Below are 26,255 nucleotides of genomic sequence, written 5' to 3'. Positions count from 1 at the left end.
ACCGCATGCCTGGTAGATAAATACAGTGTGATGGATAACACAGAGCCATGCCGGGGGGACAAGAACTGGGTCTTATATCCCAGGTGGGAACACCTTCATGACCCAACTCCCAATTCCAACCAACGGTTATTGATTCTTTAGAGCAACCTTTTGTCCCTCTGCCGCCACCTGACTGTCCCTAGTGACTCATGCACGTTAACCTGTACACACACACACACACACACACACACACACACACACACACACACACACACACACACACACACACACACACACACACACACACACACACACACACACACACACACACACACAGAAGATGTGTCAGGGTTAAGGTCAGTTTGCCTGTTTGAGCAGAAGGAGAATGAGTGCAGCGGAAAAGGAAATTGGCGCAACAAGATGGCGAAAGTCACAGCAAGGTGAATATTAGCATAGACTGGGCTAATGAAAAGAGAAGGGCTGGATTATTTTGTGGTGTGAATATGATTTAAGTGGACAGGGAGAGAAAAAAGATGCGACAAATGACGACAATGCCACAGAACGAGCAATATCAAATCTTATTAAAAAAGAGACATTAGGAAAAAGCGACATCCACAGACAAGGCAATGATGACTACTAATCCAGCCAGCAGCTGCCAGGGCGATGCCGTATAGAAATGAAACGAAATGAAACCCCAAAGGGCCGCCGAGTGGCACTGGGAGAGCGAGCACCAGCGATGGCAGAGCCGTGTAGGGCTCAATGAGAAGCGGTGGGAGGTTACAGACAGACAGACCGCCATGTTTTATTAAGAACCTATTTCCCACCCAGAGACATGAGTCAGCCTGCTTTAGGCGGGACCGTAATAAGCCTAGGGACTCCCACTCGGCAAGATCCCCAACCCCAGCAAGATTCTGCGCGCGCGCACACACACACACACACACACACACACACACACACACACACACACACACACACACACACACACACACACACACACACACACACACACACACACACACACACACCACTTCTGCTTAGAGCCTTTCATTAAACTGCACTGATAGCAGAGTTAGGCTCCACATGCTGCCTCTTCATGGATGCGCTATTTTATGGGCTATTTTATGGGCTATTTTACTTATTGTCTCCGCCAGGCCGATCAGCGTGAAACTATGCACGCACACTCCCTAGAGACCAAGGAAGAACCTCTGCCCCAAATCTTCACACTGGCCTGTTATAGTGCCACCAGGAGGCTGATTTTTGCAACAAAAAAGTTAATAATTACTCCTACAGATTTTGTCCAAACATCATGCAAATCGGATTCGGTACACATTATCTCTATAGTCCTGTGATCAAGACGGATCTGTCAGATTTTTCATATTCCATCCTGATTGGCTAAGATTGTCTTCCAAAGTTTGCAGGAGCTGCCTGTTTTGAACAGGCCACTCCTGCAAACATTGGTGGTGGCCCACAATAACCTACCTGCCCTGGCGGAGACCTGTGCTCTGAGGATTTTTTCTAGTTCTCACATCTTCTCATTTCAGTATTATATACATTATAATGCTTAATCACAAGACAGGCAGACAAGGATCTCAGAGAAATCTCATCACCATGGAAGCACAAATGTTTTTATTTAATTGTCACCACGTGAACTATTGTAGAAAATAAATCAAATAGAGCGGTCAATCAAATAGAGCAGTCTGTAATCCATCCTTCTGTAACACTTTCTTGTTTCAATCTCAAAGTAAACAGGATAGAGAAAACTCTAGCAGACGTTAGTGCCAGAACACGGGGCAGCCTGTTGGTGACAGTTCCTGTGTGAATACAGCCTGCCAGACATGTGCACATGTACTACACTCATCTCATGTGCCAGTTGAAGGAATGTATGTCCTCCTTGGCAATCTGAGTGAACAGAAGGAGCATGAGGATGCAGGCATGCGCTGTCTGCCAGCCTGTCCGTCTTGCTTGTGTTACCTTTGCAGTCATTTGAAAAGCTCAAAAAGGTGTGGCACATTTCTAGGCCAGCGCACCAAAGATGATCAGTTCACTGATTGTCGATACTTCAAGCCTCTATGCCACAGTGATTATGTCCCCCCAGATAGTAAACTTCCCGAAATACAGATTCATGTGTCATTTCACTTCAGTTGCTTGATAAGGTGTACTCTTTTTCCACATTATGCATGCATTAAAGCATTTTCAAATCCTAACCGATGGCAGACTTAGACTACACACTATGATTTGGCAGAACATCACACACTTGACATTTATACTCACTACTCAGAACCTGGGATCTCACAGAAACTCAGTCAGACACAACTTGATGCATATTGTGTGAACATTGCTGCAACATTAAATAAGCATGTTTAGTACAGTATCTATGGAGTTATGGCAGTGTTATTTATAGAAGTTACACGTTTATCCCCCAATTGATAATCTGAAGGAAGTAAAATGTTCATAAAGAGATTGTTATGCAATTTCCTACCAATAGATAATTGGACAAAATCTGTAGGAGTAATATGAAAAAAAATAGTTTATTAAAAATCGGCTTCCTGGTGGCGCTGTAATAGGGCAATGTCAAAAGGGTGGCATTTGTTCCTCAGCGCGAATGTATGCGCAATCGAACGCTGTGTTCCTGATTTGAGGCATTTTGTTCCAAAAGGGCCACTCCTGCAAACTTTTGATGTCAATCTTAACTGATTGATGTCAAAATCTAACTGATCCGTCTTGATCACATGACTATAGAGATCATGTGTACCGATTTGCTATAAAAGGCAATTGTGAAAAATACAGGGCATAGGTTTTTCCTTGGCCTCTACTAGGGAGTGCGCATACAACGTTTTACACAGATTGGTGCAGTTATAGGTAAAAACACGAATCGGCCGATTCTAAAAACGCTTTCGAAATCCTGCCCTAAGTTTTCTGAAAAACTTCAAGTATGTATTAAAAAATTAGAACACATATATGTTGCTATATACTGTACATAGCAACAAGAACCCCAAAAGGGGTTCCCATCCTGAAAGGTATAGTTACAAATAGGGGTTCCCGCCCAAAATGGGTTGGCAGTACACGAAATGGGGAGGGGGCATAAAATGTGGTAGCCTACACAACAACTGCATATCAGGTTGTTTGTTGCCTGCCTGTTTTGTCCACTTGTATTTGATGTAATTTAACATGTTAAGACATTGACATTGACTTGCTCGTGCCGCCTGTGCATTTGAGCGCCGTTTAACAAAATTGACTCAACTTTGTCATCGTAATTCTTTCTGAAATGATCCCAAACCCAGCTACGCTTTGTGCATTTCATTTTCCTGCGGCCAATATTAGCTTTGTAGTGAACCAGCTCGCGGTGCACTCTCTTTTGCTCTCATCAGCTGGCAGCATTACTCCTACTTGAAATGCAGAACAACCAACTGCGAATCTGAAACAACTCCCAGGTTTTCTCTGCTATCTAGGTTCACTGGCCATCTGCCAAAGTCAACACTTTGGCAAATTTGACACCTCAACATCTGTACTTAGTGCGTGTATCCATGCTCATCCGTACACTTGATTGTTTGTGTGCATGCATGCATATTGTATGCTGTGGAGATGTGCCTGTGCCCATGCAACGTGAGCACCTGCCGTTTGAAAGACCCAGCCGAAGGTAGCGCTAATAAGCAGCATCCATCAAACAGGTGAGGGAGCATTTCATTGGCACAAGCTAAGAAACATTGAACGGCAGGGGAAAGCCAACTTGTCTCCTAAATTGAGCTGTTAAATTGATTTCGACATCCCAACACCCAGTATACTGTATATGCCACGCACCAGGGCCATCGGTTGCCTCAGACAAACTGGGTCATTTTCTTGCAAACGTTTTTTTTTCTTTAGGGTTTTTGGCAAAGAAGTGAGATGTTACAGATATTCAGTACTGGCATTTTTCTTTTTGTTCTTAGCATCATCCCAAAGTGCCGTCAGATTATATAGGCGAAGTCAGGACCTTGAGAAAATCAGCTCAGACGTAGAAGCATGCAGTCTGTTCCTTTCCTTTCTTTGTCGTGTGCGCTCCTTGTTTCCCTTGTTTGATTTCTCTGCTGCTCTCTTTCACAGGTGCATCATATATACACAGACACACATGCATGTGCGTGCACACACACACACACACACACACACACACACACACACACACACACACACACACACAGCTCCTTTCAGCCATAACACCCATGGGGGAGAGCGTCTGGTAGCTGGAAATGTCAAACTGCTTTGTCACGTCCAATCTCAGTCAGGGAGACTACCCATTGTGTGTGCGTGTGCGTGTGTGTCCGTGCGTGTGCAGGAATGCCTACGTGCATACAGTATTGTGCAAAAGTGCCCAGCCTCTGGTCTAACAGTGGAGACTCACTGAATGACGGTCAACCGCTTTCCTTTTTTTAGTAACTCCCTGAAGAAAATCTCTCTCTCTCTCTCTCTCTCTCTGACCTCATGTCTCATCCGTCTTTTATTTTTACTTTGTGCTTCTTGCATGGGTCAACAATATTTAATGTAGTTCCCCTACAGGTTTGGAGTTCATTTAGATCAGTATTACATTTTACAGTTTGCTACTGTGTGTGTGTGTGTGTGTGTGTGTGTGTGTGTGTGTGTGTGTGTGTGTGTGTGTGTGTGTGTGTGTGTGTGTGTGTGTGTGTGTGTGTGTGTGTGTGTGTGTGTGTGTGTGTGTGTGTGTGTGTGTGTGTGTGTGTGTGTGTGTGTGTGTGTGGGTGGCAGTCATCCCAGCTCCTATGGAGAAGTAGCGACACCCTCTATACTTCCTCTCATGTCTTGTGCCCACCCATCTCTCCAAATGTCCATCTCCACTAACAGCTCCACTTTACTGTGAGAGATTCTACCCACTCGCAAGCTGTTTGTTCTGCCATGGATTTCTGATTATAGTATGTGATGAATGTGATCACATCTGCAATATGAGAGCAAGACAGGCCTAAGATGCGTTCAGACCGGAAGCTAAAATATCTTTCCAGTCGTGTCATTTTTATCGCTGGTTGTTGTGATTGGACAGAAGTGTTAATTCACATGTTCAACTAATCGCCTGTCAATCACTGTACACAGACTATGGAAACAGTACCAAATTCGTTCATTTGGTTCTAAGCTCACAGGGGATCTGTGTGAGACGAGCAGTGAAGATCGCTTCGCTTTGCGATCCGCCATCTTGAAGCTACAGCGGTGAATGCTAAACAGTGATCAGCGAGGAGAAAAACAACAACCGAGATAATCGACTTTTAAGTTCCGTTCTAGACAGGAAACGGATACGATCGGAAAAAACGGAACCCGGATAATTCCGTTTCCGGTGGTGCTACCGGAAACGGAAGTGTATCAAAAATACCGTAAGTGCAATGTGAACTTTAAAAAAAAAAAAAACATTGAGTACCAGTCGCGTAGATCTACGCGACTGGCACGTGGCGGCTTTAAATAGGTTCGCGTAGATCTACGCGACTGGTACTCAATGTGTTAAAAACATTGAAGAATTATGACTTGCAGTTTTAGTATGGAATGTTTAGGGCTATCGTATGTGTGAGTCAGTTTGCCTGGCATTCTTTGGGCTCATGTCCGTGCCCTTCCAGTAATGTTGTTTTAGACACTCAATAGCGTCGCCTTTTTCCCCACAGGAAATAGTACCCATTCATTTCCCTGCTCCCCTCTTGTTACTGGCCATCTGAATACACACAGATGCCGCTGTCTTGGTGGCCGTCTATCCTGCTATCCAATGAAAGGCTCCTGATTGCTTCTCATTCCCCGCAGTTTAGTTGCCGGCCCTCTCTGTCTGTTGCCACATTCAACAAGAAAGACCTCTTACGCTTGCCACGCTAACCCCCCCCCCCCCCCCCCCCCCACACACACACACGCACGCGCACGCACACGCACACGCACACGCACATACACAAATCGCATGCTGGGAACTGAAGTTATGGCTGTTTAAAGCCTAGCCAATAGGAACACAGAGGGGGCGGAGCAATGGTGGATTCTGATGGCAGACCCCTGTTGGTGGCAAGTTTGGTGTGGATCGGAGCAACGGTGCGCCTCGCAGGTCTGCATGTTACGTTTGTGACGTCCACCCACCCACCATCTGCCCACCGTCCGCCTGTCGTCGGTTGACCCACTTGCAAATTTTAATATAGGAGGATAAATGCATAAACATATTTTTTTGCTTAACCCCAACCCTTAAACCTAACCTCTAAATGCCTAATCGCAACCCTAACCATAACCTGAATCTTTTTCTAATTTTAACTTTGTTATCCATGAAAAAAACAACATTAATTTTTACCATACGTGTGTGGACATCTGGCCTTATAAGCATAGTTATACCTGGTATATACGCACGCACGCACGCACACACGCACACACGCACACACACATTCTGTAGCACTTTGTCAATGAGTCTGTCTCTTTCTGTATGTCTGCCTCTGTCTGTCTCTTTATTTTGAGGTTTGACTGTAGCTCTTTCAAGTACGTCATCTCAATGAGCGCTCTTCTTCTGTAGTGGCATAATGGCACATAATGGCACCTAACTGGAGAAACATTTAGAAAACTTAAATAATACAGATATAATATAGAGACATCTCTCTCTCTCTCTCTCTCTCTCTCTTGTGTGTGTGTGTATATTTATATATATATATATATATATACTGTGTATATATACTGTGTATATATATATATATATATATAGATATATATTCTGTATATATACAGTATATAGTGACTTGTGGCTGTCCCAAAGACCGTATTAGAGAACTTGACCACTCTGTTACCATTTCATTACAGTTACAAGAATTCCTGACGAAAAAATACTCTCTGATCTGTTGAGGTATTACTGAAAGTCACCATCCTCCTGCTTTGGTGTTTGGTGTCCACCGAGGCATGGAGGGGCGAGGGGGAGAATGGTTGATTCATTTACACTCAAAGAGATGGGGGAGAACAAAATCCACGGCCAGCGAAAAGCAGATTTGAGCTGTGAAATCTCATTTTGGATGCTCCCTTAACTCTTATTTAGACTAATTCAATCTAGCCTGTGGTGGTTCAGTCACTCTGTTCTCTCTTCACGTCCTACAGTCCTTTAGACCTTCAGAAGTCTTGGTTTTGTTTTTGTTTTTTTAGACTTTTTTTTTTTCTCAACGTGGGGTCCGGCGACCAACAGGGGTCCAAATGTGCACTTATGGGTCTGTATTCCGATCAGCACCAAATTTGAATCGCACGTCGCATGGCCTCCCAGCGCATTCCTAAGATCCCGGCGGCCGCAACCCACGACTCGCGTAGGGCAACCACGCTTGCAATTTCCAGAAATTGCACCTTTCTAGTTTCAAAATTCTACTGTTGGTCTATAAAGCTCTGAATGGTTTAGGGCCAAAATACATTTCTGATCTTGTGCGATATCATGAACCATCCAGATCTCTCAGGTCATCTGGGAAAGGCTGCTTTCTGTCCCTAAAACCAAAAATAAACATTACATATTATAAGAGTTATTTAATATTAAAAACAAAGACGAACAGAAAAAAACAAAAAAACGAAAAGAAAATATAAAAAGTATATACCTTCTGTGTAACTGTAAAACACGTTGAATTGCCTTGCTGATGAAATGCACTATACAAATGAAATTGCCTTACCTTGCCTTGCCTACATGGTCATCTAAAGCAGGGGTTTTCAACTGGTGGTCCGCGGAGGTATTGCAGGTGGTCCCTGGCCATGCATAAAAAAATATATATATATTTTTTTTTTAATACTTTTTTTTAATTCTTTTTTTTACTTTTAATAACTTACAGGAGTTCTTACTGTATGGTGTGTGTGTGATATGAAATGTGAGCTTACCATAATCACAGTAATCCTTAATCATATTCCATCATATTCAAACAAAATCACTGTATTTTATTAGATATTATATTGATATTATAGCTATATTCTCCAGCTCCCTGCGGTGCATGAACCCCCCACCACTATTGTGTGGGGTGGGTCTATGATGGACCACCACGCACAATAGTGGTGGTCCCCAGGTTGCTCTTAGTCAGGATGGTGGTCCCTGGGTCAAAATCAGTTGAAAACCCCTGATCCAAAGCAAAGAGGACTTTGAAACATCAAACCGATGAAAAATGACTGCTAATTGTCAACACCCTCTTGTTTATTATCTTATTGGATGATCTTTCTGTTTCCACAGCAACTGATGCGGTCCTCGGTGTTCCACATGTTCATTCTGAGCATGGTAGCCGTGGACGTCATTGTTGCCGCTAGCAACTATTACAAAGGTGACAACCACCGGAACAACTACGACGAGTTTTACCTGGCAGAGGTAAGACAGAGTTCTTTTTTCCCCCACCTATTATGTTTTCTTCCACATTAACAAACCCGGCTGAAATCAATTTAAGATCTCAAAAACACAGACATACATCCAGTGGTGTAAAGTAATTAAGTACATTTACTTAAGTACTGTACTTAAGTACAATTTTGAGGTACTTTTACTTTACTGGAGTATTTCCAATGTTCAGTACTTTTACTTCTACTCCACTACATTCAGAGGCAAATATTGTGCTTTAGTTACACGTAGTTACTTTGCAGATATGAATTATTACATTATAAAATATACATTGACCACTTTAGCCTTATTTTATACCTAGGCTATTTGAAAATAGCCCATCTACAAGCTCACAACGCGTTGCATCAAACATTTCAGTACTTACTTTTGGTACTTTAAGTATGTTTTGATACCAATACTTTTACTCTACTACAAACATTTGAGTACTTTTCCCACCACTGCATACATCCCTGGCAGTGAAGGGAGCAGGAGCTCTTCTGGTTGGGATCAAACGTGTGAGGTTCCACCGGCAAATCTCTTAACCGCTTCACCATCAACAGACTCTAAATGTTTATTCATTACCCATTCCCACCAAGTCTTTTTCTTTGAACTTTCACTATTTATGTATTCATTTATTTATTGATAGTATATTAGTTTAAGCTTTCAATATCTGCAAAGGGTGTTTTTTAATTGCCTAAACTCTTAATATCAGTTGGTATGTGGCTTTGAGTTAATTAATGTTTGTGCAGTAAAAATGTATGCAGGATGGATGATGGTGATGATGAAACGATTGATTGATTGATTGATTGATTATCTGTTGGTACATTTCACTCCAGTTAATGCCTTCACACCTGCATGCCCATAGAAACACTTTCATATCACATACTCATACACATACTAGTCTCACACACGCACACGCACACGCACACACACATACGTGCATGCTCGCAGAGACAGCCGTTTTCCCTTCCTGTGAAAGTCATCAGTATGCAGGTGGTAGAGGAAGAACAAACACAGGGAGAAGAGTCTCCCCTCATCCACCTCCCGCCTCCATCCCTCTCTTTCTTACAGCTGAAAGGAAGAGATAAGAAGAAGAGTGGAGGTGTTAAAACACACACACACACACACACACACACACACACACACACACACACACACACACACACACACACACACACACACACACACACACACACACACAATATTATCTTGTCTCACTAACTCCATCCATATCATGCAGCAATCCAGCTCCCTGGATGTGCACCAACCTGCAGGAATACTCTGAAGGGGAAATAATTTGGAAGTGCAGATATCGGTTTTCTAATGAAATGGAGTACATTCAGTACATTCAGTACAACATGTTTTGCCGGACCCAGGGGCTGGCCTAAAATAGTGAACAGTGGTAAATGACTAACAATAACACATTCCCTGCAGTGTGTAAACAGCCAGTGATACAGGAATCCCATTTACCCCTTCTGCTTTCCCGACAAATGTATCTCCATTATCCCACTGCTAGTGATGTGCAGACATTTCATATTTACTCGGCAAGTCCTTCAATCAAGTAGAAGTCAAATCAAGTAATCGCCCATCAAGTAACTGCTCAGACGTATATTGATGACTGATATTGAAAGATATTGAAGGTTGACAGCTTTTATAACGTACAGAAGCTGAAGCAGAGCTTGGGAATGTGGCCATGTGGTGCTTGTTATATATTTTCCCATTGGTGTCAGTAAAATGTTGTTATAGTAAAATGTAGAATTAGCACCATTTCCCTGCCCTGTTACCTCCGTAAATCGATGATATTAAATAAATTAACGTTCAAGCTTCCCTTGCGCTCTATAGCGCTGCATTTTAGTATGAGGGTATTATCAGCTGCCTGGACCGATTTGAAAATGAAAGGCAAAGGAAAGTTCATTGAAAAAATATATTTTTGAACAACTGTTTTAGTTTTTTTAAATGTTCTCCCCAATTAAGTCATGGCCAATTCCCCACATGTGTACTGTGGTCTCTGTCGCTGCCAACCTGCGCTGTTGTGCTGGGGAGAGAGTAGACAACCATATGCCTCACTGATACACATGGAGTCACCAGCCGCTTCTGTTCACCTGACAGCGAGGAGATTCACCGGGAGAGCGTAATGAGCACTGAGGTTATAGCTACTGTACCTTCCCAAGTTCCCCTCCCCGCTGAACATGCTTTGTGCTTGTTGAAGTGCCTGGCCAAGCCGGAGTGCCTGGCCAAGCCGGAGTCCCCGCTACGGGAAAGTGAACCCAGGGTGGTGTGCGAATCTTTTATCTCTTCCCCATCAAAACATTAGTTTAGTTGATTCATTTCAGAAAGAATGACTCAACTTTCAGTTCATCAGTCCGGCCACCGTAACAGAACAAAATACAGACGATCACAAATAAGGAGCAAGTCATAGGTTTCAGTGAATGACAGCCCAGCCACGCTGTAGCCAGACCAGAATCTGAACTAGGTTTGCCCAGCCGCCTTCATCAATAGAAGTGATGACTTTGCTTCTTATTTCAACCTTCAACCTTTTTTGTCGTTAATTAAAAGTGCCGCCCCATATTTCCTTAGTCTATTTCATTTAACAATCTCTCTGTCTATCTTCTTGTATTATCACATTATCCTGTTGGGGGTCGGGTGGTGTGGTGTTGGTGGAGAAAAAAAAACTCTTATCGTTTCTCCACTTACCCGGTTAGGCAGGGAGATGAGCCCCCTGCAGACTCTCGCTTATGTTGGTAAGCGGATGGCATCCAGGGGTGCATCCCTGTCCAGGGATAGTGACATAGGTGGGGAGTTTGGCTATGGCGGTACACCTGGCATTAGTCTGTAAAGCCAGGTGTCCAAAGGTGGGCTTACGGAGGACGGAAACCTCCTGTGGAGCAGAAGGACAAAAGTGTGCTTGATTTAGACTTTCAGTATGAGTACAGACTGTGAAAGCCCTCACGATCCTTCTGGCTTTTGGGATTTTTAAGAATTGAATTGAATAGAAATTCTTGTGGACCCAACTCTAAGGTATGTCTGTTCTGTACCCCTGCAGGTTGCCTTCACTGTGCTCTTTGACCTGGAAGCTCTGCTGAAGATCTGGTGTCTGGGCTTCACAGGCTACATCAGCTCATCTCTGCACAAGTTTGAGTCCCTGCTGGTGGTTGGCACCACCATGCACATCTACCCATACCTCTATCACTCCCAGTTCACCTACTTTCAGGTATGGACACATGGATACACACATGCACAAATACCCACATACAAAGCAAACACAGACTAAGATGTGCAACGGAATCACACGTGCCATGTGTGATAACTATGCTTAAATTTCATATTATGCCTGATGGGTTGAATCATCCACATCTGAAGAGATTTTTTCAGTCGAGAGCGATGCTTTGAATCGTTTAGTGGCATTTCCCTGCATTGACTCTTGTGACCATGCATTAATGAATACAAATCAATCATATCAGCCAGTCTGTGGTTAATCTGCCCGTTATTCAATCTCCATGCCTCTTCAAAGGGACTGTGCTGAGAGAATATCTAACACGGAGATTAAAGTTGAAATCCTGATTGATTTTCATGTTCAACTGCAGCGTTTTTATGTTCAGGCCTTTGCTTTTCTACATTTGACATGTTCATTATGAGGAAGCTCGCTGTGCGTGCCTCTGTTTCATTATTTAACGTAACACCATGTCTGAGTGTTGCGTCCTCGACTCTCCTGCACTCTTCTTCATGAGAGTCTTTGGAAATGAGGCAGCTGTTCTCTGGTCCTAATCATTCTCTAAGTGGGGTTAATAATGTGTGATGCCTGTTGCCATGCTGTGTGTGAGCGCGTGTGTGTGCGCACTTGTGTGCACCTGTGTGCGTGCGTGCGTGCGTGCGTGTATGTGTTGGGGGCGGGGTAGGTGTTTTTGTGTGTGTGTGTGTGTGTGGGTAGGGTGTGTGTGTGTCTGTGCACGCGTGCATGTGTGTGGGTGGCAGCCACTGAGAGAGCCAAGCCGTATCGGGGCAGCACTTGTGGAGTTGTGGACAGGGCTCATTAAAGACTAGGCTCTCCACAGAGCCAGTCATGCTGCCTACATCCAGGGCACAGGGTCAGATATTATATGGTTAGCACATTCTGCTCCTTTTTTCATGGGTTGACAGTGCTCTTTGCTCTGACACCATAATGTGTTTGATATGGTGTCATGCTGCCAACAGCAGTGAATCGGGTTCATGCCCTGTTTATGATGGGAGGGGACCTTTTTTTAGTGCTTGGAACAAACGTACGCGTGCGCACGCCCGCCCGCCCGCCCGCCCGCCCACACACACACACACACACACACACACACACACACACACACACACACACACACACACACACACACACACACACACACACACACACACACACACACACACACACACACACACACAGTGCTATACATTGATTCCAGAGGCTTAGACTCTGGAATCAATAGACTTAGACAACTTTTGCCAAATGTGTGCATTTTGAGTGTTTTTAAGCTCCTCTAAGGCTAAAAAGTATTATACTCCCAATCACATCTCCGGAGTGACAGTCACAAAGTGACCGGCATGTTGGTTGTCATATCTACTTTAGGTTTTTCCATTTTGGATTTGATTTTTATTTTATTGGTGGAGTAAAGTAATCATCCACCTCCGTTATCAAAGCCACACTGGAGGCGACAGCTGGACGTGTCAAAACCTGTTGACGCATCTCTCAGAGCTCGGTTCTATTTTGGAGCGTTGGTACAGACCATCGGTAACCTAATTTTAGCTTTTCCTTTTTCTTTTCCCGCACGTCAGTGATGCTTGCGTCAGTGATGCTTTCAGTGTGTCATGGCGTTGAGATGTCGTTGTCACTTACACTTTCATTGCTTTTGATTTCAAAATAGGATAGGATTAAAAGCATTGGCTGGAAAATGCCCTGGCCACAGGGGAAACGGTTAGAAATGAATGCAGGATGTGTCTCACTGTTTGTTACTGGTTTTTATTTATTTATATCCATCCAAGGGGCTTTTCACTGATAAAGGTCAGCCTTATACCGATTGTCATCCAATCCACAAAATGTCACATGCCTTATTCATACACACACTCACACACACACACACACACACACACACACACACACACACACACACACACACACACACACACACACACACACACACACACACACACACACACACGTGTTCATGCAATCGTGTACTGTACGTGCATACATGTGTGTACTCTCACACACTGACACATGGCAGCATGATTTACTGTATATTCAGCCACTAGACCACGCCCATTCACTTCATTCTTCCCCTTCTTCTGCGTGTGTTTAGAATCATAATGATCTAAATTGTCCTCGTGATTATTCTAAGGCTGAAGCGGTGAGTCTGTAACCCAATGAGAGATGCAGGACAGCGTATAATCACATGGCGGACAGGTTCAGACTAAATACAGTAATCAGAGCCATGTGCCCCCGGCCCACAGCTGACAAAGGAGGAAACTATAGGTTACTTACGTAACCCCGGTTTTATAAATTGCGAACGAGCTGTTCACATATGGGATCAGCGCCCCCTGGCGATGATATACAGAAGCTTCACATTAACTCCCTCGGGCCAATCCTCATTGGCCCGGTGGGCCGTCAGTCGCTTTCCGGAAAACCCTCCCCCGAGGGTATAAAGGACCCGGAAAGCGGAAGTTACGTTCTCTTTCACACCAGCTTCCTTCTGCCGAGCAAAAAGAAGGGTGTTTTTGTGAACAGCTCGTTCGCAATTTATAAAACCGGGGTTACGTAAGTAACCTATAGTTTTATTACATTGCTCTCTCACTGTTCACATATGGGAGACATAAACCCCCTGAATGTAACCGCAAATCACGATACCCACAACCTGAACCAGGGCCCCGCCCCCCCAGGGGCGGGGCCCACGGCATCCAGGTGCCAACAGACCCCCCGGGTCTGAGGCAGAGACCAATACATTTAGTGGGGCCCTGACAGACCGTAGTCTGCCTTATAAACTAAAAACCAGGCACAGCCTGTCTAGTTAGTGGGGGGCCCTGACAGACCGAAGTCCGCCTTATTAATCTAAGGCCCAACCTTCGGCCATCAACACTAAAGTAAGGGGCATGAACAGATTGTAAGACCGTTCTAAGCACCTAACCACCTTCAGGTGGAAGCCACGCCCAGAACCGTGTGCGCCATAGAAGACGACGCCACGTTCAGGCTGTAGAAAACAGCGAAAGTCGAAGGAGACGACCAACTCGCTGCCGTGCAGATGTCCTGAATAGACACTCCTTTGAGGAGGGCCCAGGACGTCGATACACTTCTAGTAGAGTGCGCCCTCAGACCCTCAGGCACTGGGGCCCCCCTACTAGCGTACGCCAGGCGGATGGCCTCCACAATCCAACGGGAAATTGTGGACTTAGTCACCGCCAGTCCCCCAGGCCCAGGGCCCAGGGAGACGAAGAGCTGGCTGGGGCGGGTCAGGGCCGCAGTCCTCTGGACATACAGCCGCAGGGCTCTTACTGGACAGAGACAGTGTAGCCTCCTATCCTCATCTGAGGCAAAAGGAGGCGGATGAAAAGCCACCAACTCAGTTGGCATAACCACCGCCAGGTGGTTTTTTGGAACGAAAATCGGGTTAGGTTTGAGGACAACCCTGCTGCCATCACCAGCGAACCTCATGCACTCCGGAGCCACCGAAAGAGCATGCATATCGCTCACCCGTTTCGCTGTTGTCAGCGCAACCAGGAGCACCGTCTTGAACGTGAGGAACTTTAGTTCCACCGTCTCCAATGGCTCAAAAGGAGGACGAGAGAGTGAGTCGAGCACCAGGACCAAGTCCCACGTGGGAAACAAGGATCGTGAGACAGGATGTTCACGCAACGCGCCCTTCATGAACTGGCACACCAGGGGCTGTTGTCCCACGGTTTTCTTACCAAAACCAACATGGTTGGCCGAGATGGCCGCCAAGTACACTTTGATCGTCGAGAAGGCATTCCCGAGATCCAATCTATCCTGTAGGAAAGTCAAGACGTCAGCGACCGAGGCCTGGAACGGGACCACGACCGGGGACCTTCCCAGACACCACTCCTCGAACACACTCCACTTTGCCCCATAGACGGTTCTAGTGGAGAGTGCCCTAGCGGCCTGAATAGTGGCCACCACCCTAGGTGGCAGCCCTGTCGCAGTCAGATTGTCCCTCTCACAGGCCAGACCCAAAGGTCTAGGTCTGCAGGCCTGTGATGATGAATCTCGCCCCCGGCCTGCTGCAGCAGGTCCTCTCGCAGCGGGAGGGGCCAAGGCCGCTCGTATAGCAGGGGAGCTATCTCCGACCTCCAAGTGCCCCCTGCCGGAGCCACCAGCAACACCGTCAGGCCTCGGAGCCTGACCCGTTCCAGAGTGGGATGGATCAGCTCCAGTGGAGGGAACGCATAAAGCAGCCCCCCTGGCCATTCGTGCGCCAGGGCGTCCAGGCCCAGCGGGGCCTGACCGCTCATTGAGAAGAACAGTGAGCACTTCGCGTTCTCCCCTGATGCAAAAAGGTCTACCTGAGGCCGTCCAAATCTGATCCAGATTTGGTCCGCCACCGCGGGGTGCAGTGACCAGTCCGAGTAGCGAACCTTGCCCCTGGACAGAAGATTGGCACCCCTGTTCAGAAGTCCAGGTACATGAGAGGCGCTGATTGATTTCAGGTGCGTGTCGCACCACAGTATCAGCCTCCGTGCCAGACCGTCCAAAGTAGGAGACCTCAAGCCTCCCTGCTTGTTGATGTAGGCCATGGTCGTGGTATTGTCCGTCCTGATCAGAACGTGACAACCCCCGATGTGGGGCCTGAAGTGTTTCACTGCCAGAAAAAACGCCATCAACTCCAAGAAGTTGATGTGGGCGGTCCTCGTATTGCGGTCCCACAAACCCCTGGCCGTCCGGCCTTCGCAAGTTGCGCCCCAGCCGGTCAAGCTGGCATCGGTGGTGATCATCTTTCTCGAGATGACCCTCCCCACCGGGACGCCCTCCGATAGAAAGGAAGGTACTTTCCATTGTTGGAGGGATCGCATGCATTCCGCGGACACCGTCGTGCGGCGAGAGCCCTGAGTGGCTGGGATCCGGAGTGAGCCATCCACCTCTGAAAAGGTCTCATGTGTAGCCTGCCGAGGCGCACTAGAGAGATGGCCGAGGCCATAAGCCCTGCCGCCCTCATGCAGACCCTGTACTGGACCTTGTGTCCCAGTTGAAACATGGCCAGACACCTCAGGAAGGAGGCTATCCTCTCCTGAGACAGGCGAGCCCTGAGAGAAACCGCGTCTAGATCGATACCTATGAAGGTAGCCTGATGGGACGGAGTGAGCACGCACTTTGCTAGGTTCAGCGTGAACCCCAGGGAGGTCAGGTGCGACACCACCAGGTTGGTATGGTGGCACGCTTCCTGGCGCGAGGACGCGCTCAGCAACCAGTCGTCTATGTAGGTCGCGACGCGGACACCCCTCCGCCTCAGGGGAGCTATCGCTGCCTGAGTGCATTTCACAAACACCCTGGGACTTAGAGACATTCCGAAAGGAAGGACCAGGTACTCGTACACATGACCCTCGAACTCGAAACGCAGGAATTTTCTGTGCGGAGGGTAGATAGGGATATGAAAATAGGCGTCCTTGAGATCTATTGAGCTCCACCAGTCGCCCTGGCGGACCGTGCGTAGTAACGCTGCTGCCGTCAACATTTTGAACTGAAAGGTTTTCAAATACCTGTTGAGAGCTCTCAGATCCATGATGGGACGTAGCCCCCCTCCTTTCTTCTTGACGAGGAAGTATCTTGAGTAGAAACCTAGACGGCTTTCTCCCGGTAGTACTTCCCGCACGGCGTTCTTTAGCAGGAGTGATGCAATCTCCTCTCGTAACGTTACCGCCGCTTGGCCACTCGCGTGTGACAACAATACTTTGTTGGACATGGGTGGTTTCCTGGAAAATTGCAGCCTGTAGCCCCGTGCTATTGTACGGAGCACCCAAGGGTTGGCGTCGCATTCTTTCCATCGCTCGATGCGGAGCGACAACGGATTCGGAGGGGTTATTATTTGTGTCGGGTGTACGAGCGCCGCCATCTTTGTCGTGCTCGTTGGCTCGGCAACCCTCTTTGTTGTTACTCCTGAGTACGCATGCGCGGCCAGTGTGAGAGCCTTCGTCTTGGCTGTGCTTGTTAGCCTGGTTAGCATGCTTGGTGCTACATGAGGGCTCATGCGCGCGGCCATCTTGGAAGGCGTCACGTGTTCGCTCACAGCCAATGTGTGCGCCAACACGTGTTTCCTCAAAATGGCCGACTCTTGTGACAAAACAACAACATTGGGGCCTAGTCTTAACTTGGGGCGTTTTGTGGACCAAGAAAAATTTTGGCGTGACCCGTGTAGGAGATGACGGTTTTGGCCCGCCATCTTGCCTTTGTTGTGTCCCCCGCTCACCAGGGACCCCTCGTGAGGGGTCCCTGATGAACGGTGGCTCATTAGTACTTTGGTTGTGCTTTGTTGTATTTTTTGGTTGTTTAATACAGAATCTGTTTTCATAACAACATTTTGAACAAATACAGCGGCAGGTGACACAGGAACATGCACATTCACAAAATCGTGTTTCATAAAATGTACATCTGGGTGTGTGTGCTTCTTTGCGGGGCTTCGGGAGCGATCGAACGCCGTCTCCACTCGCTCCGTCGAACATCTCCTCCTCTTCCTCGGTGAGCGTGGATGGAGGCCCGTGGCCACAAAATCCAGTCGAAAATCCCCCGTCTGGGGGGAGAGGGAACCGGGGGAGAAATTGTCCCTGCTCACTTGGCAGGGTTGGACAGTGTCATTTATTCTGCTCGGCGCGGCGACCCCTGTGACTGCCTCTCTGAGGCCGGTTGTTGGCGGGGCGCGCGCGGCCACGGTCATCGTCCCGACGTTCGCGCTGTTCGCCTCTGCCAGCGGCTGGTGGAGCAGAATGGGACTGGTTCTGGCGCGAACCGGTCTGACGGACCTGTGGCATCCTACCCCTAGTTGGCTGCCGCGAGGGACGGGTCTGGGGCCGAGAGAGAGGTGGTCCAGAAGGAGCCTGTAAACAGGACATGGCCGCCTCGTCCTGGGCTTTGCGCGTCGTGGTGCTTTCTTGGAGATAAACCATTGCGCCATGGAAGAGGTTGCCAGCGGTTATCTTAAGGTTCTGGAGGTGCTTTTTGTCGTCCGGGCCTTTGAAGGAGACGTGATCTAGCCAACGTCCTCTCTCGTGAGCGACGCACATTCCCATGACTCTACCGTTCCATTCTGTAGTATTCTTATTGAGGAGCATAATCTCCCGCTGGAGGCGCCGCATCTCAGCCAGTTGTTGTGGCGTAGCGGCGTTTCCCGCCTCCGTCATAAGAACCATCAGGGACCCCTGTAACAGAGCAGCAGCATTGAGGGCCCTGGCGCTTGATGTTGTTGCCTTGTAGACCGCCCTCGTGGCAGCGGATCCAGCAACGTCCTTCTCGGTGGTGAGGCACGGTGTCTCCTTTGTTGTAGAGAAGGGCGCCTTCTGGCTGCGCGGCTGGCTGTGCAGCATGAAAGTGGCCAAACTACGGTCCATGGGCGGGAAGGCCGAGAGGCCGAGTTCGCCTGCGCCCGCGCAGTCGATCTCAAAACGCAGCTTTTTTGGATCGGAGTCCGGAGCCAGAGGAGAGCTCCAAGACCCCGTGAGGCCGGCAGCGAAGCCCTTTGCCAGGGGAAGTTTACACTTCTTTGGGACCTTCTCCTCCACGGAGCCAAGTCCCTGCCACTCGGAAGCGCTGGCGGGGGCCACCTCGGCCTCGTCCGCGGGCCATCTGAGACCACATCTCACGGTGGCCAGTTTGTAGATCTCCAGCAAAGGAGCCTCGCTCATGTCGGGCGGGGGAGGTGCAGCTTCAACCTGGGCTGTAGCCGTCTCCACCATTACCGTAGGTACAGCATCGGCGAGTGGCGTTGCAGGTAGCGGTGGGCCGATAGCTGGGAGAGGAGGGCCGCGGTCCTCCGTCTCCAGGATGACGACCTCTCCGTCCCCCTCGACCTGGTCAACGACCTGGTAATCATCACCGTCGTCGTACTGTTCCACCTGGTAGGTGGCGAGGGTCTCGTCCTCACCGTCATCTCTGCCTGAGCACCCGCTCCTCGCCGGGGAAGAGTAGTGGGAGCTAGCTCGGTGAGGGCCGCCGCTGTGTTCCGCTGCGTTGTCCCCCCTCGTGGGAGAACGGGAGCGGGGACCGATTGATTTTAGACCAGGTCTGCGTCCGTCCCCTCCGTGGAGAGAGCGATCCGGTGGGTCCAAGGCCCGGGCGGAGCCGGCTGCTGCAGACGGGCGAGCCCGGCGAGAGAAAGCCTCCTCTCTGGCCGTGTAAGCGGCGGGCTGTCTGCGGGAGGAGAAGTAGCGGGAGGCCGCGTCGTACTCCTCAGGCTCCTCGTACGTGGTACGGGGAGGAACGTAGAACCTCTCGGCCTTGAACAGGCGATTCTGAAGCTCCGATGGGTGGAGGCTGGCACAGTCAGAGCACCTAGGAGGCTGCTCGTAGGCCGCGGCGTCCGCGTGGGCGAAACCCAGGCAAATGATGCAATGGTCGTGGGTGTCCCACTCGTCCAGCAGCTGGGCACAGGTGCGGGTGCTGCATCGGCGACGGGGGGGTAAATCCATGGCGGGACCCCGGTCGTGGCGATCCGTCGCGGTGGGAAGAGCACGCCGAGACATGCTGATGAAGAATGAATGAAGCCAAGCCGGCCGGCTAGGCTAAGCTAAAAAGCCGGTAGGCCTGAAAGCTAGTTAAGCTAGGCTAAGCTAGCTGCAGCGTCCGCTGTGTAGATCGAGGAAAGAGTTTTCCACTCCGTGGAAGGGAAAGGGAGAGTAACGAGCTCCGGGGACTCTCGGTGGACTGAGAAACCGATTCGTCGCTGTCGAGATCGTCGAATTCCCCGCAGGCTCGTTCTGTTTTCGTAGATGTGATTGTAGTAGCTCTGTGTTCATCGAGGCAGAAGAAGCGAAAGAGAACGTAACTTCCGCTTTCCGGGTCCTTTATACCCTCGGGGGAGGGTTTTCCGGAAAGCGACTGACGGCCCACCGGGCCAATGAGGATTGGCCCGAGGGAGTTAATGTGAAGCTTCTGTATATCATCGCCAGGGGGCGCTGATCCCATATGTGAACAGTGAGAGAGCAATGTAATAAAACTGGCCTCAATAGGCAGACACACAGCATACACAAGGTTACTTATTTAGAGACGAGATGACTTGTTTGGGTTGTATTTTGAATAACAAACTTTTAGGTGAAAAAATGGCATTAACTCTTTGACTGCCAGAGTTAAAACATCGTCTATAGCTGCCCTTGCCAGCGATTCCAAGCGCTTTCACTAACCTTTGAAAAATCATACAATATTATTCTTCATAACGATCCACCCGCTGATCGCTTTAAAAAACAGTAGAGTCTTGTAGAATAGAAGAAATGTATTTTGGACGCCGCAACATCGCAGTGCGAGGCGTTGTGAAAAATGTTTTCTTTCTTACGCAATATTTGACTGTTTTGCCAATTTGGTATTAAAAAGGTCTGAAAAGTCAATAGATTCTAACTTTAGAAATGTGTAGATATGCTGAATACACTTGTTAGTTTGTTTACTGTTGAGTGAGAAAACAATGGTACACATTAAGCTAATCATCTGGGGATTCCCCAAAATAATTTGGGAAGTCTGGGAACCACTGCCTTACACTGTAAAGTCCTGACTGATAATTTCACTCTTGAGTGATTAACATTCAGTTTTGCCTTTTGCCTTTTCTCTTTGACAAACTACTACTGTAGCCCCTAGCCGCTTGACCTTCAGTCACAGAGCAAAGTCTCTGCTGTGAAATAGATGGTGGCCATCACAGTCTGTCACAAGCAGATGACAGGGGCTTACCTTCAAATCAGTCATCATGCTGAGCTTCTCCCCATAAACCTCATTTACCATGTTGTATATACCCGGAAAATTGGAGATTTGGCCTATTTTCCTTCTATGGGAATGTAAAGAGGAATCTTGGACTAGGAGTCGCCGAGGTTTGAATTGCTCGATCGATTGCAACTCTGCCTCGCTGATCAAAACCTGACCAAGATTCATTACCTGGGGGGGGTGTTGTCACCACAAGCAATTTGGGGGACTGGGCCAAAGATGACCCAAAAAAATGAAATAAATAGACAAAGCAAAGCATCGCTGTGTTATTACTTTGGGGGTAAAGATCGATGCACTCTCCCTCCAGATCAATACGTGCCCTAATCATTGAGTTGCTATAGGTGAGATGGTTTTCGATAGTAAATAGACATTCACAATCATTCTATTTCAGTAGGGACTTAACTCTCTGATGTTAATGTGTGCTTAAATCACATTAATCAGATTCCCAGTAGTTGATGAATGCTACGTTCCTAATGTATAAGGACAGCATTAATACCCCCCTTCAAAACTGCTTATAGGTTTTTCTCTTTGACTATCTTCTGCTTTGCCCCCTTCCTCCCCCTACAGGTGCTACGCGTGGTGCGTCTGATAAAGATCTCTCCGGCTCTGGAGGACTTTGTCTATAAGATCTTTGGCCCGGGGAAGAAGCTGGGCAGCCTGGTGGTGTTCACGGCTAGCCTGCTCATCGTCATGTCGGCCATCAGCCTCCAGATGTTCTGCTTCGTGGAGGATCTGGACCGCTTCACTACGTTCCCCAGGGTAATGGCCAGTGGTGGAAGAAGAACTCATTCTACAAATGCCTTCTAAATCAGTAGTTCTCACACAAGAAAATTGCAGATGTACAAGCTCGCAGTGCGGCACGGGGTGGGTGATATTTGTCACTGCATGTATTCCTATGGGCTGGGGCGGCACCTGTCAGCAGGTAGTGTTGGGCGGGAGGAGTAGGACGAAGGCCCTACGTCCTCCCGGTGGGGGCTCCATCCTTACTGGCAGGTGAGTCAGTAGGATACAACAGCAGTGACAGCACAGAAATGTGTGTGGGGAGGAATTCATTGGCAACGACTATTGGGGAGAAAAAAAGATATATATATATACACATACATATACTGTATATATATGTACTGTATCTACATCTTTAAAGTAACTAGTTTCTAAAACTGTCAAATAATTGTATTGGTTTAAAAAAGTACAATATTTGCCTCTGAGATATAGTAGAGTAGAAGTATATAGTATTGAAAAATGGAAATACTCAGTAAATGTACTTTACACCACAAACCGTATTGGTTAGAATACACAGTAAAGAGCAGCTTATGGTTTTGAAGTAGAAACTCTAAGGAGATGGATGTGGCGGTCTTAAAGATGCAAACCATAACTTTTTTTTTGTGTGAATAAAAATGTAGGTAGATTTTACTGGGTCAAATGGTTTATTCACTAAAAAAAGTTTCTTAAACTGTATTTATCCACAGACCCCCGTCTGAAAATATGTTGTGCCAGGGACCCCCAGGAGGGAAGATTTGTGTGAAAACATTTGAAATTATTCTAACTCTTTCAATAGCAGATTGTGTGGCTTTTGAGTTTTTGAGAAATCTGTTATTTTTTGAATATTCAGAATCAGAATCAGAATTCAAAGTATAAAATGTGGATAAAGTGGTTAAAATGATTGTGATGCCCCCCCCCCCCCTGCTTTAACCAATCTGTATGGTATCGTATGTTGAAACAATATAACTACGTCAACTGCGGTGTTTGGAGGTGTTCTCCCTGCTTCTATGGAGAAAGTTACATCCTAGACTCAAAATGTAATATCTCCTCTGCCTGTCTCAGCTCATCAGTAGAAATGTAGGTAGAGTATAGGACATGCATTCTACCGATTGCAGCTTTAAGAGGACCTCAGAGAAACCCTCAGCCAGTGATAAAGACGAAAAAATGGCTTCAGGCAGATTTATACCAACACACAGAATGTAAGATGCGAAGAAGGGATGAAAACAGCGGAAATTCATATGCAATCTCCGCACGCGCGCGCACACACACACACACACACACACACACACACACAAGCTATGGGAGGCCTGCAGATTCTGGCGATGGGGTACTTAATGCTTCAACAGATGTGGGAACCGTCCACCCCCTCCTTTGATTTCTAAGTGCTCACAAGCTCATTTCTCTCTCATTAGCCTCGTCTTTCCATCCCCCCTTTCTCTCCTCTTCCCTCAGTCTGCTGGAGCACGAGGAGAACGCTCGTAAACAGATGTTGCTCACATGTTATGGTTAAAAAAAAAAGAACAATATAAATATAATATATAATTATGCTTCTCATACTTATGCTTAATTGACTCCATCATGATACGCAGAGTCCCGCGGCGGAAATAGCCGATCTCCAAGCTCACCACGGCAGAGCGCAACAGGTTGTGAGCTTGTAGATCTCCTATTGTCGCAACTGTAATCAGGCTTTACTCTTGTTCTCAATTTGATCACTCTTGACTTCCACTCTATCTTGCACACACACACACACACACACACACACACACACACACACACACACACACACACACACACACACACACACACACACACACACACACACACACACACACACACACAGGCATGCATGCACGCATCACAGTAAATGATGTTTGGCAGTCTTCCCCCCACGGGCAGACCTGTGCTGGGTTTTATGCTTTATCTGCAGCGACTAGGCCGGGAGGGCAAGGAGGTGAGGGAAGTTGGGTTTGGGGAAAGTCTGGGGCCTGTCTGGAAGTGAGAGTGGTGGGGGGAACTACAACTCCCTGGCCTTCCAAGTCTCAGCTGGCTGCACCACACTCCTTCATCTGACCTCTACCTGTGTGTGTGTGTGTGTGTGTGTGTGTGTGTATACTGTATGTGTGCGTTCGGATAGAGAGAGAGAATTAAGCCTTGCAACTCACCTCTCTCCACCAAGGCTCCTGTCACAGACACTCACTCACAAACATCTTGAACGCCGAAGCCAGACTGAGACGGCCAGGAGGGAGTTATGTACATCAGATGTGTGGCATTTGTAACGCTGTGGAAAAACAGAAAGTGCGTTCCAAATGCCAAGCCTGCCTCTCTCCCCCTCCCACTCACTCTCCATCACTCTCTCTCTCTCTCTCTCTCTCTATCTGTCTCTTCTTTACATGGTCTTTCATGCGCTCTCTCTTATCTATATCCGTCTGTCCGTCCGTCCGTTCGTCCGTCCGTTTGTCCGTCCGTTTGTCCGTCCATTCCATCTATTCCATTTCTCTCTTTAACGTGCCCGTGGTCATCTCCTCCTATATCCCTTGCAGGCATTCATGTCCATGTTCCAGATCCTAACGCAGGAAGGCTGGGTGGATGTGATGGACCAGACACTAGTAGCCGTGGGTCACATGTGGGCTCCTGTGGTCGCCATCTACTTCATCCTTTACCACCTGTTTGCCACCCTGGTGAGAAGTTTTACAATGACCATCATCACTTTGAGGTCCTCCCAGGTCCATTTAGTTGCAAATAAGTTAGGATCGTAGTTTTTCGTTTGTTTATTTGTCTGTTTGTTTTTACAAAATCACAGAATTATTCGTTTTTGTATTCAATTATCTGAGTATTCGAGACGAGACGAAGATCTGTCCTCAGTTGTGATCGCAACTTTTATTTTGCTGTGTGGTTCAAGCAAATGTCGAACTGTTTCTGAGCATTCGACTATGAACTGAATACTAAGGACCTGAAACAAGACCACAAGGACTTTTTTGAACAGACCTTTTAGACAAAGTATGTAACTGTGCTGTTTTACATATTTTCCTAATAAAATATTCAATCAATCAATCAATCACCACCAAGAACAAAGGAATCAGAAAAAAGCTCTTAGTAATGCAAGTACTATACTCCCGTACTATAACTGTAACTACAAATTTGACTGAGCAACTTTCACTTGTAGTGGAGTAATAATATATACTGGGGGTTGAGTAATTTGTCCACCACTGTACAGGAGACCGTCACAGCGTCACATGGCACAGACGCTCTCTGGAATGAGTCACGCTTTCAACTCAGACAAACAGGATGTCTTCAAGGCTGGAACAAACAACAAAACACATAGACCACAGACAATAAAAACATGAGATGATTCACTCAACTCGACCTTTTTCGGCTGTGAAAGAAAAAAGAGGGTGCTGCGGGTCTTTTATATGTTAGTGCGTATATGTTATTGCTTTTATGTTACAGAATCTCCTGCATTCTGTCTTTCAGATTCTTCTCAGCCTTTTTGTGGCTGTGATCCTTGACAATCTGGAATTGGATGAAGACCTGAAGAAGCTCAAACAGGTCTGTCCAGATCCTCATCCAATCCACACACTAATGGTACACACACAGCCCACACTAGAAGAAGTAGGTTCCAGGCGCTCAAAAAAAGGAAGGAAAGAAAATGATTTTAAAAGACATTTTGTTCCAAGGACACCAGATATTATTTGTTCAAAAACTTTGTTCTCACTTGAGCACCTGGTTGTTTGTTCTGCTGTAGAGCCTGTTTTGTTTTTGTGCAGTCAGCAGTCCACTTTTAGATGAACACTTTTAGCAAAACAACTTGAGCCCAGCATTAGTGTAATGATAATGAATGAGATAGATAATATGTTTTTATTGATTTAAGAGGTTTATGGAACACTCACCCTCATGCAGTACGTGTTGACCCACTGACCTTCTGGATCTTTGACTTTTTCCACTTCTGACCTTCTAGGAGTCATAGTTTAACCCAAGCCTCAGTAACTAGACCACATACCACATAGAAACAATTCTCAGCAACTATAGACCACAGACCACATAGAAACAATCCTCAGCAACTAGACCACAGACCACATAGAAACAAGCCTCAGCAACTAGACCACAGACCACATATTGAAACGAGGAGGGTAATCTTTTTTTCTGCACCAGCGACTCCTGCCGGTTGGTCAGGGTGCTTGTCAGCAGAGATGTTGAACTGTATTGAGGCTCTAGAGATGCCGATATTCGTCTGTCTGTCTAGCCTCTAGTTTGATTTACATACGGTTATACAGTACTGCACGAGTGTATTTTGAT

The 26,255-nt window shown here is 47.1% G+C and overlaps 1 protein-coding gene across 1 annotated transcript in view; it reads left to right on the top strand.

The window, feature by feature from the left end:
- Positions 1 to 26,255, top strand: part of nalcn (sodium leak channel, non-selective) — a 121,144-nt gene that overhangs the window by 39,862 nt on the left and 55,027 nt on the right. The window contains exons 10-14 of the mRNA XM_084084629.1: positions 8,150 to 8,281; positions 11,328 to 11,495; positions 21,771 to 21,962; positions 24,503 to 24,640; positions 25,434 to 25,508. Coding sequence (XP_083940755.1) covers positions 8,150 to 8,281; positions 11,328 to 11,495; positions 21,771 to 21,962; positions 24,503 to 24,640; positions 25,434 to 25,508 — 705 coding nt within the window. The remainder of the gene's footprint in view (positions 1 to 8,149; positions 8,282 to 11,327; positions 11,496 to 21,770; positions 21,963 to 24,502; positions 24,641 to 25,433; positions 25,509 to 26,255) is intronic.

Source organism: Gymnoscopelus microlampas, assembly GCF_963454915.1.
Source record: "Gymnoscopelus microlampas genome assembly, chromosome: 17".
In the NCBI taxonomy this organism is placed as follows: Eukaryota; Metazoa; Chordata; class Actinopteri; order Myctophiformes; family Myctophidae; genus Gymnoscopelus; species Gymnoscopelus microlampas.
This window is presented reverse-complemented; position numbering and strand designations above follow the sequence as displayed.